This window comes from Danio rerio, chromosome 18, assembly GCF_052040795.2.
Source record: "Danio rerio strain M-AB ecotype USA chromosome 18, GRCz13ab, whole genome shotgun sequence".
In the NCBI taxonomy this organism is placed as follows: Eukaryota; Metazoa; Chordata; class Actinopteri; order Cypriniformes; family Danionidae; genus Danio; species Danio rerio.
This window is the reverse complement of record NC_141038.1, coordinates 16371007-16388762: the sequence shown is the minus strand read 5'-3', so window position 1 is coordinate 16388762 and position 17756 is coordinate 16371007. Positions and strand designations below refer to the sequence as shown.

General features: G+C 36.5%; 1 protein-coding gene across 4 annotated transcripts in view; it reads left to right on the top strand.

Moving 5' to 3' along the window:
• The window catches only part of abtb3b (ankyrin repeat and BTB domain containing 3b), a 149095-nt gene that overhangs the window by 113612 nt on the left and 17727 nt on the right, over positions 1-17756 (top strand). For 2 of the 4 annotated variants that reach the window (XR_015514080.1, NM_001424048.1), the window contains 7 exon segments: positions 2477-2629; positions 7586-7751; positions 11297-11386; positions 13775-13876; positions 16387-16480; positions 16593-16728; positions 16825-17045. Coding sequence is in view for 2 of the 4 variants with exons in the window: in NM_001424048.1 (NP_001410977.1) it covers positions 2477-2629; positions 7586-7751; positions 11297-11386; positions 13775-13876; positions 16387-16480; positions 16593-16728; positions 16825-17045 (962 nt within the window). In the remaining 2 variants the exon portion in view is untranslated. 4 annotated transcript variants of the gene reach the window in all.

Sequence of the window (17756 nt, the reverse complement as noted above, 5' to 3'; positions counted from 1 at the left end):
ATTTATTCAGCCCAGTAGAAAGCATACTCACGCTATTTGAATCATTTATCCCCTACCCTGTATAATGCACTGTGACATTCATCAGAAAGTTGACAGACTTCATTTTGAATCTCATAGTTGCTTTTTTGCTGAATTTGTATGTGTATGCATTTAAACCTCAATACATTGCATTTCAGCATCCAGTTTTTTTTTTTCTCTCTCATCTTTACGACTGATAAACATGGAGGATTTCAGATCAGCACTGTGTCAGCCACTTTTTATTTTCTTATATTTGCAAATCATTAGGTCAATGCTAATGCTGCAGTAAAGGCAAAAGGGGTCCAACCCAGTACTTGTAAGGTGTACCTAATAAAGTAGCCAGTGAGTGTATATTGCAGAAATGCTAAATATTGCAATGTCAGATTTTTACAATATCATGAAGTCCTAATTATGACTTGTAAATCTCTTTTGACGTATGCTAGCTTACAGATAACTTGACGATTAGCATGTTGATACTAACACCTAAAACCAATGCAATTTAAAGAAATTTAAGTGATTCAATTAACCTTCACTTATTCTAAACCTTTATGAGTTTCTCTAACCAACAGTGATGATATTTTGAAGAATGTTGGAAATGTTGGTATAGCCAGTTTCCAACATTCTTCAAACATTTTTCTTTTGTATTAAGCAAAAACAAAAAGCTCATAAAGGATTGAAATGACCTGAGAGTGAGTAAATGGGGAGTACATTTTCATTTTGAGTAAACTATCCCTTAAAGCCAAGCAGAAGTTTATTCAGCTCGACAGTGTAATGTGATGAAATGCAGACATGTATAAATGTGAAATACAGCACAACAGACTGCAAGGCAAAGGCAAGGCTATGAAATGATGGCATGTTATGATGAATACAGTCTTCGTCTGATCATTAATGTATGAGCAGATGAAGAGCTTCTTATATCTAATGGGAAATTATGTTAGCATATTTTAAAAAGAAAGAGGAAAATGTTTAAAAGTATGTAAGCATCTATTGGTTGATTTCTATGATAAATTCTTAACTAAATACTGTCAGGCTACAGTGTGTTGCTTAATGGTTGATAAAATAAATAAAGCTAACATTGTGAAAAGGAAAAAATAGCTGATATGAATTAATTTGTGTGAGATTAAATCTAACTTTTGTTTTATTGAGGTTTAAGTAAAGACCAATTTGTTTTGGACTCAAATTTCCGGGTTTCTCAGTAGCGGAAGTCATCATAGTTGGGTAAAATTAGAGCACAGTGAATGGGAGAGTACAACAAATATTTTAACAATCTCATTTGCTGAAATAAAAACTCCACGATGATGTTATAAAGACTTTCAGAAAAAGAAAAAAGTGTGAGACTGCTAACAACAGACAGAGGAGAAAATGACATCAAATTTACTTTCCTCCCCATAGACACTGCCTTAGAAACATCTGGTACAAGCGGTAATTTTTATTTTGCAATTTAATACAAAAGTGGTATAATACATAAGTGAATACATATAAATATACATAGTTTTTTTAAATCCAAATATTAAAAACTTTCAAGGATTTGATGGCTTTAAATGCATCTTATGAAAAGGGTCTATTGTAAAGTAAAATTCAAACCATCCAAACATATTTGCTTATTAAAAAAAAAAAAAACTCAAATAAAATGTAAATATGTATCTTAAATATGAAATTATTTATAAAATTCATTAAATTATGTTAATGATGCTTAATGTTCAAATGGAAATAAAACAAATTAAAAGTACTTATGAATGAAAAACAAAATACAATTATTAAAAATTAAACTAAAAATAAAAGCTGAAAATATACATTTAAAACTACAGTAAATATGCATGTGCTTATATATGTAAATAAAAATGTAAATATGTGTATATCAAAGATTTTTCAGGTAATTGTAGTCTGTAATCTGATATTCTGATATTTAATATTAATGCTGATGTAAAATGTAATGTAAATAAAATGTAATTTAATGTATCTTAAAATTAACATTTTTTTAAACAGTTCATTAAATTATGTAAATGAAGCTTAATATTGAAATTTAAATAAACACATTAAAAGTACTTATGAATGAATAAACAAATACAATTATTAAAACTTAAACAAAAGTGAAAGCTGACAATACAATAAGTATATGTTTGTTATAAATATGTTAATAAAAATGTAAATATGTGTATATCGAAGATTTTTCAGATAATTAAGCTGATATTAAATTTGATCTAATATTAAAGCTGAGCTTAAATAGCTTTTCTGTCTTTGAGATTTATGTGCAAACGTAATAAATTAATCACTAACTAGAATAACAAACTGATGTAAAATTACATTAAAATTATTTTTAAAATATTTAGTGCAAAAAAATGTCTAAAATCCAACCCAATTGAACATTTGAATCAAAAATAAAATAACGTGTGCAAATACAAAGTGCTACTTACAATGTTTTTATAGCACAGTAATCACCTGTTGTCTCCCCCTGCAGGCCGTTTCTGGTGCTGCCTCCTCTGATGGAGTGGATCAGAGTGGCTTTGGCACACGCGGAGCACCGCCGCAGCTTTTCAGTGGATAGCGATGATGTTCGGCAGGCGGCCAGACTCCTGCTGCCCGGGGTGGACTGTGAACCCCGCCAGCTCAAGTAAGAGCAATGCCATTAAATTACCATCCAGCCACCAGACACTGCTGCCCATCGTGAGTGAAATGAAAATGGCTCATAACAGTCTGAACAGCAAAAACAAGTGTAGTCCAGCGTTTGTTGGACCAGAACTGAGTTTTTATTGTTGTTTGCCTGAGCGTAGTGATGCAAGAATCATGTTTTATGATGGCAGATACCTAACATTGATTTTTCATCATAGAACATTTCCATAATGAAAAATAGATCAACATTGACATCAGCAACTGTTTAACCTCAATTAAATCAAGTTCACTTAGATTTTACTTCACTTATAGGAAACAGATTTGACTTTGTGTCAGTTGTCTACTAGAATCATTTAGTTAGGGATTGACAGAAATTTAGATGTTGATATTTTGGGTGCTTTCACATTACCCGGGTTTTACTGACCACCTCCCCTGCCCTCGCTGGATTGTGTCCACACAGTGGTTTTTGATTCTGAACAGTGGTGCGTTTGCATCATCACAGTGGCAGATGTAGCTAGGTAATGACAGCTTGAGTGCTGCTTGAGTGCCTCAAGTTTGAACTTTGTACTTTAAAAATGTAGTTTAATTTTTAAAGTGCCAACACAGAGGTCACAGTGGTAGCAGTCTTAGCAGGTAACCTCATATTTTTCTCTCCATGGACACTTCCTCCAGCTCTTATCCCATGCAGGCAAGCAGAGAGACATAGGCTGCGTCCGAAACCGCCTACTACTCAGTAGGTACTGCATTTGAATTTAAATGTACTACTAGGCCGTTAGAAAAGTACAATCTATACAGTATGAATGTGAAAACTATGAATGGAATTCGGATGTACTACATCCGCCATTTTGTCATGGTCACGTGACCTACCTGCATCGCTTTACTGCCATTCATGAATTCGCTCGCGGGGCATCATGGGATAGCTCAGCATGCATGGGATACGCACTCTAGAATCTCGCCGGAAGGAGTAAGTCATCCAGTGCTTCTCGCATACTGATTTTAGAATTCTATGAATTCGGACATACTACTCGGCTCGCATACTGATTTCAGCATACTATATAGTATGGAAGTATGCAGTTTCGGACGCAGCGTTAGTCCTTCAAGGGTGTCCTGTGTCTTCCCCAGGACCTCCTAATTTTACAGGACAGGTTAAAATGTCGTTAAAAAAAATTTATTAGTTGATCTGGGTTCTTGGTTCAGCACTGCCCAAAGGATAGATATGGACCCATCCACCTATAGACCCACCATCTGCAGGGGATGCCGTAAGGGGTCAGTTCAGTGAGGATTCCACAAATCTCCGGTAAGTTCAAACAGGCCTAGGGTTTACAGTGCCAACATTTAGCAAAAATTCTGAAAACCCTGAAAATATAGTTATTAAAAAAATCTCCTGGCTCCCTCAAGCTTTATAATGGCAACTGGCTGCCATTTCTCTTCCAACAGTCCAAAGTTGTTTGTCTTAAAGCAGAGGTGTTCAAACTCTGTCCTGGAGGGCCGGTGTTCTGCAGAGTTTAGCTCCAAATAAACTCTTTTTTCTGTTTTAAAAAAGAAAACTCTATTTTTTGTTTTATCCAAACTAACCCAACTCAACCTGACATCAAGCAAACCTGGGTGTGCACCAAAAGCGTTAGTGAAAAGGTTTCATGTAAAGTCAATTATTCTGGATGGTGGTCTGTGTTTGCATTAGTTGTCCTCTTGATCTTTGACTTCTTAGCATTAGTTTAGTTTTTTTCTGTCATCGTTATTATGTTTAGTGTTTGCTTTAGTTGGGCTCTTAATCCTTGAATTCTTACTATTAATTGTTAAGCCAAGGGAAGATCTGGTCTGCTGGTGATGTGTTAATAACTTTGTAGACTTGTTTACTGAAATCCTCCACTGTTTATTTTTTTAATGTGCGATGATGTGTTGTTTACTATAGTAGGTCTCTGCTTCAATTTGATATCAAGCAGCATTCTGATAATTAGTCATTAATAATTGGAAATAAACATTTGAGCTACTTCATTTAGACACTTTGAAATCAATTATCAACATATGTATCTCAACAATGGTGACACACAAATATTTTCTGTTGCAATGCATGCTGATTCAAAACTTCCAGCATGCACTGTGGCATGAATACTTATACAGCTGAAGTGTCTTGCTGTTTTCTTTGTTTTGTTTTTGCTTTTGTTGTTTTTCATTCCAGTATTGTTTTATTTGTCGCCATTCATATGTTGATTGTTGATGTCTAATGTCTGAATAATGTAAATGTACATATAGTTTGATTTTATTATTAATATTACTGTTTTGTCCATGACATATTTATGTATATATTTATGTCATTAAGTGGATCTTAGAGTATTTCATGGTAGTAATCTATACTGTAGTTGCAAAAAACACTTTCTAGCTTCTAGTTTTTCTCTTCTTTTATGTTGTCACAAATGACATCAACACTTGAGTTATAAAAAAGTTTAAAAAGTAATATGTAAAAGCAAAAAACCCAACTAAAGCAAACACAGATCACCATAACCATGACTTCAAACAGAACATCTAAACTTCAGTTCAACTTTTGTAGACACCTGACAAAAACAAAGTCAACCTGATATGTAATAAATGTAGGTGGTAATGCTGGAGCTAATCAGGGGTGCTTTTCTGAAAACCATCATTAACCAACTAAAGTCACAAGTTTCATCATTAAAAACAGTTATGCCGAGTTCATTGGTGCTCCTTCATGTGTAAACTATCAAAGATGCGATATGAGAGAATCACAGATAAATCGTGATTTATTCACAGCCTACATCCGTGAGATATTTGGCGTGCTAAATATCTGGGGCTGTGTGAAATGTTTTCTGACTGAAAGTAACAGCCAATGAGAGAGCAGCATTCACTACTGTGGGTACCTGCAGGCCAGCGGAAGGTTGGGGGAGAAGGTAAAAGTGCTCCTTTTCGGTTTATTTGGACCAAAGAAATTGAGGAAAAACGACTGGAAATTTCAAATTTGGCAGGATCACTATCTGTTTGACGTGTCATCTGAGCAATACGCACATCTGGGTCGAAAAATAAAAAAAGTTTAAGAGAAATTGCTCTCTTCAAAGCCAGGTGACCAAAATAAGTAAATTTTCTAGCCCACTGAAGGCTTCTTTCTCATTATGTACTTAATAACAAGATATATATATATATTACGTGACTTCGTGTTGTTTCCATGTCTTCTCACAAGTGTTTGGTTGTGAAACGAAGTTTCGACAAAGTTGTCAGCGATTCTGCCTATATTAAAGTCATGCAGTGTGAACTCTCCTGTCACTGATACATCTTGCAGTGTAAACAAAGCACAGACGAAATGCTAGCCCAGATAGTCATGCAGTGTAAAAACACTCGGCATTAGTTGATATTGCGTTTCCCAAATCCCTCATTCCAACGAACATTTCCAAACTGCATCGCAAACTTGTGTGCTTGCAACTACACCTCTAGAGCTGCTAGAAACATAGTTCCTGATTGTGTTCTATTTCCAGTTATCCCCCCTATTCTCTATTAATTTAGAAAGATTTCAACTTTCAATCATTAACGTCATGTCTCTTATGTGTTGTTTGCTTTTAAAGTATTTTTTACAGTTTTAGAGACCTTCATATTGACAATTGCGTTCCCTTTAAAGTGCACTCTAAAAACATTTATGCCATTTTGACCGCAGCTACAGTATGGCTCATGACGAAAGCTACAGGTCAGGGCTATTCAATGAGTTTGTCATGGGGCCGGTTCATGAAAAGCATCCCAAACAAAGTGCAGGAGAGATATGACTTGCTATATGAGTGATAACACAAGTGCATATAATAGCCTGTATGCTGTAATTTTCCTTAAGACACCCATGTTGGCTTTTTCTACATTAACAGAAGCAGTGCATTGCTGAAGTAGGCTTTTTCTAGGCTTTTTTTGAACTGCATAACAATTAGGGATGCAACAATTATAGATTTTGGTTGTATGATTATATAGTCTGAAGAATAATCATGGTTTCATGGTTATCACGTAAATTCTAGCTTTATATTAGATAAGTAGCTGTTTAGATTAACTGTTGTTGCCATCTGCGTTTATGCATCCATAATCATTTTAATAATAATTTGTCTAATCTTGTGTTTACATTGCACTGAAAGGCACGCACAGCACTCACCGTGAGATGTTTTCTACTGCGTGTGCCTGGAAAGATGCAATCGCGGTGCTTAGCTTGTGCTCACATATTGTCATATATTCTTACATTAGAAATAACAAACTTGCAAGTGGAATAGACGTGATATAGGAACGGCCGCTGCTATAGTTAATCCGGTCTGCATGTGTATTAGCCTCGGTGTACATAACTTTAAACTGGCGCACAGTTGGCAACTTTGCATGATTTTGTTTAATTGCAGCAGTTCCATTTTGTTCCGTGCTACATAAATGCGGCTTATAGAAGCCTTTACAATAACTAACTGTGACGAATTAAAGCACAGTTAATTGCGAAATCGGCTAATCGTTGCATCCGTATTGACAATATCAATGGATAGTACAAAAGGTTTTTTCTACAAACACATCTAAATGTTTTCGACTGGCCTCGCCACTCACTTATGGTGACTCACGCTCTGCACAGCCTCTGCAGCTCATGCTGTATTGAACAGACTCATGTCACTTCATAACTATAGCTGCTGTTTTTCTACTGAACTAAATTTATTTTTGATGTCTTGGTTTACACTATTTGGAGGGCAGGAACAAATTGCCTCGTGGGCTGTGTTTGATTCGTTGGCCACCAATTGAATAGCCCTGCTATAGGTGATTCATTATTTAAAAGCGGAATCTGCGACAAAGCAACTACGTTATTGGAAAGCACTTGTCACTACATCGTTCTTTTCGCACCCCAGCTTTTTTCCCGCTAAATTCAGCCCATCATAATCTCTGATTAAAGAAACTAAAGTGCACATAACTGTAGAGGACTACAATGTTTGATTTTGTTTTTTTTCCAAAGGACGGACGACTGTTTCTGCGTGTCACGTAAGCTTGATGCTGCTTCCACCGAGGCCAAGTTCCTGCAGGATCTGGGTTTCCGAATGCTCAACTGCGGCCGGACTGACCTGGTCAACCAAGCCATTAACTTACTGGGACCTGGAGGAATTAACAGCATGAGTGAACAGGTTAGAAAAACAACAGTTTACTATATCACCCATTAAAAACAATACAAAGTGTTTCCTAGGAGTTGGAAATACTTTGTGTTAATTATTGCATGTTGTAATGGTTTTGGCCTGGTCTTCTATCCTAAAGGTTGAAGGTTTATACCCAAGAAGCATTGTACCTATGCCTTAGCAGACTATTTTAACTGCAGGTGCAACTCCAGGTGCAAAAATAAACTATATGCCACATTAAATATATGATATGAACTAAACATAGATAGCAGACTGTAAATGTTTGCACACATTGCTGAATTTTTCCTTAATGGAAGCCCAGAAGGACCCAAACAGATTTGCACAGCAGGTTTCCCTTACGATTCGCAGCGTTTAACGGTTGACTGTATTAATCAGAGCCAGCTTTTAGGAAACACACCAGTGCTCTTTCCATTACTGATTACTTTGCTCCGTTATTGACCTCAGGGATTGGAAACGCTCGAAATTACCTTTGTTTCTTAGCTAATCCACTTGTTATCTGATTTTCCATCTCTTGATTGGAGTAACATTAAGGTTTTCCAGCTAGGAGATTGGTTTCTATTAGATCAAAAATACTCTTTCAGATTTGTCCTTAAAAAACAAAGAAATGTTTTTGAATAAAATTGCTGTATAATGTGGAGGTTTATTCTCTCGGTTACTCTCATTCTCCTCCTTTTCCTTCCTTCACGCTTGATGTCTATGTCAGCCCGTAGAACCATATGGTAAAAAGTTTTCAAATTTCCCACGCAGATAGAGGACAGTCTCAACATTACCCACTGCATTTTTAGAGTTTCTGTCTCAAATAAGGGCAAGAAATCTTTATGATGCATATCTACATATATATCAGGCTACCTTTACAGTACACAGCACAGTGTCCCCTAGCAGTTAGGAGATATTAAACTTAAATAACTTAACAGAAAACACTGTTGATAAATGCAACTAGTAGGTCTTATGGCCCAATCCCAATTCTATTTTGTACCCCTTTCCCCTGCCCTTGGCCCTTGAAACAGAGTGTGAAGTGGAAGGGCTTCAAAATTTACCCCAAAGAAATGGGATAGCACTACAGCACCTGCACACGTCATCATATGTCATCTCGATCTCTCGCTTCATATGAGATCAGACGATTGCGACTGCTGTAGTTATTCTAGTTGTGTTACTTTTGGGTGTTAATCTTCAGGAAATCACTGAAGACAACAATATCATGTTATCATAGCGAAATAATATGAAAATAAGATTCCATATTCATGTAAACACAGGAAAACAATACTAATATTATACTAGACAGTGTAAAAAGGTCAGTCTCAGCCACTAAACTTTTCTGACAGGATATTCGAGTGTCATTGAGTGTCAGGATGTTGTGAGACTGCTATACAGGAGTTATTATTAGGGATTATAGAGAGCGGAATTTAGTGGTTTTTAATTTAACGTTTTTGTAACTGGTGTATTCTGGGAAATTTTCATAGCCCTTGGTTTTGAGTGTGGTCTTGAAAAATCAGTTTGAAGTGGTATAGCCCTTCCCCTTAGCCCTACGCCTTCAAGCTAAATTGGGACACCCCTACCCCTTCACGTCAACGCGCAAAACGAGGGGTAAGGGGAAGGGCTAAGGGGTAGAATTAAAATTGGGCCTAAATGTTAGTCACAAAATGTAATTCAAAATATAATCCAGTAAGTTTTTCATGATTTGAGATATCTTTTTTCCAGCCAGTTTAAAAAATCATGTCACATTTTGCAACATAGGCTCATTCAAAAAACATACCCCTATATATTTCTGAAGATCATAAATTATGTAGCCAGAAGTACATATGGCTAAATTTTGTCTTTAAAACGAATGCTGCAGGGTGATATGATGCTGTTCCTTTTTCGTGCTTACCAGCTGACCACTTACCTCCGTATAGATGGCTTTCCCGCTGTTAGCAGTTTGTCTAGTTAGCTCGTCATGAACATCGACAGACTTGAGACGCAGATAGGTGTTGACCACAGTGACGGGGTTTGAGTCTGGTGAAGAACGATACCAGAAAGCTGGTTAGACAAAAACAGAAGCCAAAAAATAAAATAAACAAGTAAGTAACAGAGTCAGAATGTGGTAAATTCGGAAAACAGGGTAAAAATTTGGTGAGTGCTTTTGCTTTTGAAAACTGTCGGTTTGGAAAGTGGGTGGGAGGGTCAATCGGTGCTTTTGAAAACACTATTAGTTGCGTTTGGGAAAGGAGCAGGTTGGGTCAGACAATCGGTTATTCAGTCAGTCAGTGAGTATACAGTCTGTCGACAGCGGCCTCTGGTGGATATACACGAGAACAGCAGGCGAGAATGGCACTCGCGAGAGAAATTTAAGATCTGAAAAAGTGTACACAGTGGCCTTTTGTGGATTTGCAAAAACAAAAATTGCAAAACAAGTAGCTCCTGAGACGTATTTTGGGCTTTCCAGAAACTTATGTAGAGGTACGTTTTTTGAGTGAGCCTTGACAGTTTATAAAAAATGATATAATCATTTAAGAAATAACCAATATTGGTATAATATTTTTAAAATTGTAACAAAAAGTATTGGTATACTCCAAAAAAAATCTAATAAATGGTATTACCCATTCCTAGTTTCAGAGCAGCACCACCTTATGGTCAACATTCTAATGATATTTGGCTAAAAAAAGCAATCCTACAGAGACATTTGGCACACAACATTTTCTTTCTATGGCAGCCATCAGACACATTTACTGAACTCCAAACACATTAAGTAGCTCCTCCCCCTTTCATCTCATTTCTCGTTATTTTCTTTCCTTCAGTTTATATACACATCATGATAAAATGTCTGTTGTATGGATTTATGAATACACTGCCAGTTTTATTATCCACCTGGTGTGTAAATGCATAGAAGTTTTATTTCTTTTGTGTTGACTATAACAATAAGCTTCAGAGATGCACAGTCCCATACGCCTACAGCTTTGAGGGAAAATTGGATGGCAGGATGTCAAACAGCATCTGAGGCTGCATCACTGCAAAGCTTTCACATATTGACAACAAACCTTATGTCATTTTCACCTAACAATAATGTCACTGGTCAAAAAGTGACACACCATTAAATCAAGATACTAGTTCAGTCCAGTTAAATTTTATTAGTACCCGTAGGTAGGTTTTATTTTTTATTTTTTTGCGTCTCACATGAACACAAACATCCTACAGAAAGACTCTGAAAAATTTTAATAAGTAAATAAATAAGTAAATAAATATATAATCAAGTATTTATTATATATAAAATACTACAACTTACTAAGAGCAACAATTGATGATGGGACGAAGCTATTTCTGTGACTGGTTATGCAAGTAATTTTTATGTATTTTATGTCACCTTTAAGACTAAAATCATCTTAAAATGTCTTTAATTACTTATTATTGTTAATTAATTACTTATTATTAAATAATTAAAAGTAATTAATTACTTATTATTGTCTGATCCTTTCTTTAATACTGGCTCTGCCTATGTAGTGCTTGGCCCGTACATGCTGCTTGCAGCTGTGTTTGTGATTGGTCTTGTTTGTGTTTCACAGGGCATGACCCCTCTAATGTACGCATGTGTTCGCGGTGATGAAGCCATGGTTCAGATGCTGCTAGACGCAGGAGCTGACATCAACAGTGAGGTTTGTGCCAACATCTCTGCCATGTTCTTACATACACATTCTGTACACCCATCCTGCCCGCCATGGAGTCTCATGTGTAGTGTTTGTGTTTCCTGTGTTGTGGTACGACAGGAGAAAACTCAGACTGCGCTTGCTTGCCCATGAGGGATTTATCTTGGTAGAGTTTTGTTGGAAGTCACTGTCACTAGGTTCTGCTCTGCCAAAAACCCAGCCCTAGAATCTAGCGCAGACAGATTTCTCACTAATACACGCTCACTGTTTGTCGCTATTTCTAGCTTGATAAAACATGTCTCAGAGATGATGTGAGTCAAGAGTTTCAGGGAAATAATGTTGTTTTGCGACGTGTGTCATAAAAATGTGATGCTCACTGACATTTGCTATGAATCGGGTGCTGTTTTGGCACTCGCAAACACCTTTAGAAGCAGTATTACTCTATTTTCACTCTCTGTCACAATGTATGTAAGCTAGAAGATAAGGCATCATGTATTTCTGTTTCGAATTTAACCTTCGATTTGAAAAGTTTAGAAGTAGAAATGGCAATAAAAGACATTTTTTGTGGTCTTATTAAGTCAACCACTAATTAGCAAATGATTTTAACAGCATGATTTAGTCTTATGTTGAACAGAAACTTTCATTTGTTTTGTTCTTGTAATAAAATGAATAATTAAACAATAGTGTTAATGAATTTTAGAATATCTATGTGTTCTGATAGCAGGAAAGCAAGATACTGTAAAACTAAAATTTACAGCGCTTTATGATTTTCTGGAAGTCTAGCAATATTAAGAATGATACCGTCAGAATTATTAGCCCCCCTTTGAATTTTGAAAAATATCTCCAAAGTGATGTTTAACAGAGCAAGAAAAATTATAGTTACACAATAACTTGTCTAATTACCCCAACCGGCCTAGTTAACCTAATTAACCTAGTTACGCCTTAAAATGTCATTTTAAGCTGTATAGAAGTGTCTTGTAAAATATCTCGTAAAACATTATTTACTGTCATCATGGCAAAGATAAAATAAATCAGTTATTAGAAATAGTTATTAAAGCTATAATGTCTAGAAATGTTCTTTCTATTAAACAGAAACTGGGCAAAAAAATAAAGAGCGGGGCTAATAATTCAGGGGGGCTAATGACTTCAACTGTATATTTATATATTCCAAAAATACAATTAATCTTTCTTAAAGTTTGAAAGTTTGATAAAAACACACATGAATAATTAATGGTTTAGTGGCTTTTTGGTTAAAGGTTACAATAACTACACAAAACATCAGTGTTTTCAAATGTGACTACTGGTCAATTTTTAAACTGGTTCAACATTGCAGATGCTGCGATGTGCATTTGCGTATTGCAATGTCGATGCTGAAACATTATATTGTGCAGACCTATATACAGTTAGCTATCAAATGTTTTTAAAAGCTTCATTTATTTTTTAATTTTTACTTAATAATTTTATCAGCAGCAACATTACTCTTAAGTCTTAAGCGTCACACAGTTCTTCAAAAAATCACTCTCATGAAAAAATATTTCAGACATGTTTAGATTTGTTTTTAGACATTAACAACTTCAGACGTGTTAGGAAATTTATATTTGGTGGAAAATCTTTATTTTCAATGTTTTATTATTCTGACCAATTTTCTAAAATATAATTCTTAAGAAATATTAACATTTTACTCAAATCCATTCCATATAAATCCAGATAAACTGATGTTTAAATTTCAATGTCTTTTAATTTTTAGTGTACAGCATACAGTTGAAGTCAGAGTTATTAGCATTCCTGTGATTTTTTTTTTTCTTTTTAAAGTATTTATTAAGTGATGTTTAACAGAGCACAGAGTTTTTCACATCATTTCCTGTAGTATTTTTTCTTTTGGAGAAAGTTTTATTTCGGCTAAAATAAAAGCAGTTTAAGCTCAATATTATTAGCCCCCTTAAGCAGTATATATATATTCGATTGTCTAAGAACAAACTACTGTTACAAAAGGATTAGCCTTAGCAACCTAACTTGACTAATTAAACTAGTAAAGCCTTTAAATGTCACTTTATGTTGAATTGTAGTATCTTAAAACATATCTTGTCAAATATTATGTACTGTCATCATGACAAAGATAAAAGCAATAATTTTTTAGAAATGAGTTATTAAAACTATAATGGTTGGAAATGTGTCTCTGTTAAACAGAAATTGGGGAAGAAATATATGGGAGGGGCTAATAATTCTGACTTCAACTGTATATGCAGCTTCTATAAAGAGGCAAACAGGTCAAATCTCCTTTCCAGTCTCCATATTTTTAGCTGAGCGCAGCATCTCTGTGCTGTTCCCAAGACAGTTTTTAAAGGTCTCCGTCTCTCTCATCTGTGCCCTGCTCTGTCCCCTGTACCTCCCCTATAGGTGCCAAACACAGTGCAAAAGTTCCCCTCAGTCTTCCCAGAGACCAGGCAGGCCACACCGCTCACCTTTGCCGTACTTCACCAGCACATCCCTGTGGTGCAGGTAGTGACACTCTCTACCCGAGCTTTCAGCAGATTTACAGTCACAATAAAACGCCTGTAGCATTTGCATCAGTTTTCTCCTGAAAACCTTGTCTGCATGAATTGGGTTTTTGGTGCTTGCTCATAATATCATTGACATGTGAAACCATTATACTTCATTGTGTTTGCTTATTTCACTCTCGTTGTCTATAGGTTGAGCGAACACTTTGTGTTATGTCTTGCTCATGCCAAGGATGATATCTGTTTGTTTAATTATTAGAAAATAATGCACGCCCCTGGTGGTAAAACATTACACAACATCTAAACTAATGGATTACCACTCCTAAAGACATACGGATTTAGTATTTCAAAAAAATTGTCATGTTTTTGTCTTTAAGCTGTTTTGTTCTCTCATCCAAAGCTTGTTATTGCGAATTTTGACTATTCTAGGCTGTGAAATAACAAGTAACTCACCATAGTTGGCTCAGTGGTTAGCACTGAGCCTCGCAGAAAGAAGCTCACTGGTTCAAGTCCTGAAGTTTGCATGTTCTCCCTGTGTTCGCGTGGGTTTCCTCCGGTGATCTGGTTTCCCACACAGTCCAAATATATGTGTTATAGGTTAATTGCATCAACTAAATTAGCCGTAGTAAATGAGTGTGTGTGAATGCAAAAGTCTATGGGTGATTTCCAGCATTGGGGGTTTACAAGTTAGTGTACTCTCAATGCTGTTTTGCGGCATCTGCTTCATAAAACATATGCTGGAGTAAGGATATGCCTATGCCTTAATAAATCAGTGACCAGTGGTGGAAAGAGTACTGAAAAATCATACTTCAGTAAAAGTATCATCACTTGCCTAAATACTATATGTAGTGCAAGTAGAGTAAATGTATCTGTTGTAAATATTACTCAAAGTATGAGTAAAATGTAGACTTTTCAAAAGTACTCGTGAGTAGTGAGTATTACGCTGTAAAAAGCTGATGCATTTACATGTAATTTGTGGATGTGTGTAAACGTAACATTCTGTTGTTCATTCATTCATTTTCTTTTCGGCTTAGTCCTTTTATTATTCTGGGGTCGCCACACCAACTTATCCAGCATATTTTTTTTCGCAGCGGATGACCTTCCAGCTGCAACCCATCACAGGGAAACACCCATACACACTCAATCACACACATACAATACAGCCATATTAGCCTACCCAATTCACCTATAGCGCATGGCTTTGGACTTGTGGGGAAAACCGGAGCACCTGGAGGAGACCCACATGAACACGGGGAGAACATGTAAACTCCACACAGTAATGCCAACTGACCCAGCCGAGGCCCGAACCAGCGACCTTCTTGCTGTAAGGCGACAGCGCTGTAGTGCATTTAGTTATTGCCCAGTAGGCAAACAATGTCATAAGATGTTAATATTAGGTTAGATTTAGGTTGTGGTTAGAGTTAGGTTCAGGTGACCAAAATTCAATGTGAGTCAACGTTTTTTTGATGTCCAATAACAACGTGAAATGACGTTGATATTTGGTTGATTTTAGGTTGTGTTAGAAAGTGGCCAAAATCCAACGTCGAGCCAACATCTTTAACCAACGTTATATTAACGTCAAATACTGACATTTATTTGTCACGCATGGCAACCCAAATCCACAACTGATAGACGACATAGACGTAACATCCACACAACATCAAGCTGTTACATCATTAGACGTTGATATTTGGTTGAATTTAGTTTGGCAATGTACATTGACGTTAGTCTGACGTTGGGTTCTTACATCAACCTGATTTCCAATTCCAAACAAAATGCAATGTCCCGATGACAATGGGGTGCAACGTCAATCTGACATCATGTTGACGTCTTGTGCCTGTTGGGTGTTTAAGGCTATTTCAGCCATCATACTGTAAACATCCGTCATCTTCTCATCAGTGATATGCATCTACAGTAAACAATCTCTGGGTCAATGCGTGTAGAGATTTTGGAAATCTTCTGATATACTTTTAATGCTTCCAAACAGTTTGCTGCAATTATAAATCGTCCATGTCTTGAGGTAGTTCATTATGAGACGATTTACCTTCTGTGCGATTTGATTGGACATGAATCACAGGACTGCTACTCCCAGGATTCTTCTCCCCATAGACAAAAAATAAAAAATAAAGACTGCAGTTTGAAGGAAAGCAGTGGACTAAAAGGACTAATATAGCACAAAAAATGTATGCGGGGAAAAGTAAAAGTACACATTTTTTAAACTATTTCGTAAAGTACAATTCCTGAGAAAAACTACTGAATTACAGTCATTTGAGTATTTGTAATTTGTTACTTTACACCACTGTCAGCGACTAATCTAAAGGAAAGTGAGTGAACTCACCATAGTGATCGGGAACTGCAATGCTGTGTGTTTATCTTACCTTAGAATATTCATCTTAGACTTCTCTTATTGTTATAGTCATCATCCTTGGTGTGAGCAGGCGTTTGCACAAATAGCTTTCATCATCTTTACACACTGCAGCTCAAGTTCTCTCTTTTTTGGCTTCATCTCAGCTGCTTCTGGACGCTGGCGCTAACGTGGAGGGCTCTCTGCAGGACGGCATGGAGAACTACACTGAGACGCCTTTGCAGTTGGCTTCGGCCGCAGGTAAGAAAGCTCACGCTGCAGACTGGACAACAGTGCCACTTCCGTCTCCAATTACTCAGTTATATGCCAGCAAGAGGCCACAAGAGAGGACTCAGCAGTTTGTGTGCTGTAGGGAACTTTGAGCTGGTCAGTCTGCTTTTGGAGAGAGGAGCAGACCCCATGATCGGGACCATGTACCGCAACGGCATCTCTACCGCACCACACGGAGACATGAACTCTTACAGCCTGGCCGCTGCGCATGGACACAGGTAACACACACACACAAGATGCATTAGTCAAATACACACTCGCAGCAGCTCGTGATTTATTAATAAAACCTGCAAAATCTCATCCTCGTGCTGCAGGAACGTGTTCTGCAAGCTTCTGTCGCAGTCGGAAAAGGGGAAGGCGGACGTTTTGTCTCTGCAGGAGATTCTGGCGGAGGGATCTGACCTGGAGGAGAGGAATTCCCTAAAGATGGAGGCGACCCGCACGGGGAAAGCCAAACTCAAAGCGCTGAGGGAGGCCATGTATCACAGCTCCGAACATGGATACGTCGACATCACCCTGGACATCAGAAGTCTAGGTCAGTTCCTGCTGTAGGATCCACAGTTATGTAATGTTGGTTTAAATTATTGCTTGGTATAATAAGTGGCTTGTTGAAATTTGCATGAACATACATTGAAGGAAAGACTCGAGACGAATTTGCTTTTCAGGCATCAACTGAATTCAAGTTTATGTACAGTAGAATGTTTACGGTTAATTAAAAATAATTACTATCATACGTTTTGTGCTATTATTTAAAGAAAAAAGTTCTCAGGCATGTTTTGTAATTACATAATAAAAAACTTTATTTAACGATCACACTGTAGGCTCCAAATACTCAGTAATTATTCATCTTAAATCTTTACACTTTGTCACACTCCTTCAAACCACTGGGGTCTACTCATTACTCAGCAAAAGACTTTTAATCATTTATGATATGATAAAATCTAGGATAAGAACTGGTCAAATTTAGTATTTTGCTGCATTTTAGCTAAATATATGTGGTATGCTGACAGACGCTTTAACATTTCACTCATATTTTGACATTTACTTTCACAGAAGCTATTTAAAACATTAAAGTAGACTGCATAATTATGCTAATTATGCAAACACTAGAATGGGATCTTAAAGATTCCATCTTTAAGACTTGCATCTGGAAACTAGAATTTCTTTTTTTTTTTACTTTTGTCTTTATCAATTTTAGTTTACAAATCTAGTAGCATGCAAAATTAAAGATGTTTATTTAATTAAT